The 1,788-nt window shown below is 50.1% G+C and overlaps 1 protein-coding gene across 1 annotated transcript; it reads left to right on the top strand.

Moving 5' to 3' along the window:
* Positions 1 to 125: 125 nt before the first annotated feature.
* LOC117940529 (transcription factor SOX-11-like) lies at positions 126 to 767 on the top strand. The gene is made up of 2 exons (XM_034865775.1): positions 126 to 625; positions 684 to 767. Exon 1 carries the CDS (start codon positions 126 to 128, stop codon positions 492 to 494), a length of 369 nt encoding a protein of 122 aa, XP_034721666.1. The 3' UTR covers positions 495 to 625; positions 684 to 767.
* The last annotated feature ends 1,021 nt before the right edge of the window (positions 768 to 1,788 follow it).

The following is a 1,788-nucleotide window of genomic DNA, read 5'->3' as shown; positions in this document are numbered from 1 at the left end:
CTCTCTCTCTCTCTCTCTCTCTCTCTCTCTCTCTCTCTGTCTCTCTCTCTCTGTCTCTCCCTCCCCCTCTCTCTCTCCCTCTCTCTCTGTGTCTGAAAAACCCTGATTTGTTTTTCCTTCCCATAATGCAGCAGCCGTGCCGTCCGGGCGCCAGCCCCCCGTCCTCCCTGTCTCCGGCGTCCTGCTCGTCTTCGTCCTGCGGCGGCGAGGACGTGGACGACCTGGCGGCGGTGGAGGGAGGCGACTTCACCCTGAGCGTCCTGGCGGGTCTCCACGCCTCGTCCGCCCCCGCCGCCGAGCCGTGGAGCTCGGCGTCCAACGCCGGCAACCTCAGCCTGTCCCTGGTGGACAAAGACCTGGACTCGCACGCCGGCGGCGGCGAAAGCCGCGGCTCCCACTTCGACTTCCCCGATTACTGCACGCCGGAGCTGAGCGAGATGATCGCCGGGAACTGGCTGGAGGCCAACTTCTCAGACCTGGTGTTCACGTATTGATTACCCAAACCAACGGGCTAGGGGGGCATCCGGGTCCCGGGTCCTGGGTCCTGGGATCGGCTGCGTGCCAGAAACTGATCTCCATCCGTGGGATACGTCAACAACTAACTTAGAAAACGGCATCTTACCCGGTGTACTGGCCCTTTAAGAAGGTTTGTGCGGGCTCTAATCTGAACGGCGTCTTGCCAGGTGTACTGGCCCTTTAAGGCCCACTTTTTCACTTGCCAAAAAGTGATCCCCCCCCCCCCCACACACACACACACACACACACACTGCTTACCTGTCTGAAATACCTTTTTTCTTAAAGGGCCGGTACATCCAGAAAAGCAGCGTTCTAAGGAATTTGTTGACGTTAACACAATTCGGCAAACAGTTTTTGGCGGCAGATGATCACTTTGTCGTGGCGCCCTAGAGCCGGTCAGGGACCGAGATCCCCCGCCCCCGCTCAGGCCTGAGGAAAAAGGACCCGGACTATGCACCCCCCCAAACCCCCCCAGGACCCAAAAGGACTCTTTAATATCTTAAATAACACTAATCCCAAGATGCAAAACTCAGCTTTATGTTTCCGTCCCTCCCAAGACTCAATTAAGGGATTTTTGAGTCCCCCAAACGGTTATTTATCCTCTTTTTCTTTGTTTTTTAAATTCTATTTTTGGCTTTTTGGGCTCAAACGTAGATTTTGAAAACCCCAAACGGACCAACTTCAGGAACACATTCAGATAAATCACAACCGAACATACCTCCGTGTTTTATTTAGAGAAATATCAAGAAGTAAAAATATTTTCAGCTGTATTTTTGTAGTCAAAAGGGTTTTCAGGCACTTCTATCTTCCAATTTCCATTCTGATGATATTATTAATATTAATATTATTATTTGTAACTGAGCATGTGAGGGTTCAAATCCCAGCCTGCCTGCCTTGCTTTGATGCCTTCGCAGTTGTTTTAAATGTGTACAGACAGGAAGTGGGACCTTTATTGTGAAAGGGAGGCTTGTATCTGTCGTGTAAGATAGTTTCTGTAGATATATTCGTGTGAATGAGTCTGTTTTTCGGGAGAGAAACTGGATTTTCTGTTACACATTTTTTTATTTTTAATATCTTTAAATGGCACATTTATGTGTTTTTTCGGTCATTATTTTTGTGCAATATGAAATAAAAGAAGAAAAACAATGAAGTGTAAAAGGAGCGTACCGCGTTGTTTTATAGCCGAAAAAATCAGCTGGGACGGGGAAGGAGATGGGGACGGGGAAGGAGACGGGGAAGGAGACGGAGACGGGGAAGGAGACGGGGACGGGG

This window comes from Etheostoma cragini, unplaced genomic scaffold, assembly GCF_013103735.1.
Source record: "Etheostoma cragini isolate CJK2018 unplaced genomic scaffold, CSU_Ecrag_1.0 ScbMSFa_2699, whole genome shotgun sequence".
Lineage (NCBI taxonomy): Eukaryota > Metazoa > Chordata > Actinopteri > Perciformes > Percidae > Etheostoma > Etheostoma cragini.
The sequence above is the reverse complement of the archived record's forward strand: the minus strand, read 5'-3'. Positions and strand labels throughout refer to the sequence as shown.

Coding starts and splice junctions, on each gene's coding strand:
- LOC117940529 (XM_034865775.1), top strand. CDS start 126: ATGCAGCAGCCGTGCCGTCCGGGCGCCAGCCCCCCGTCCTCCCTGTCT.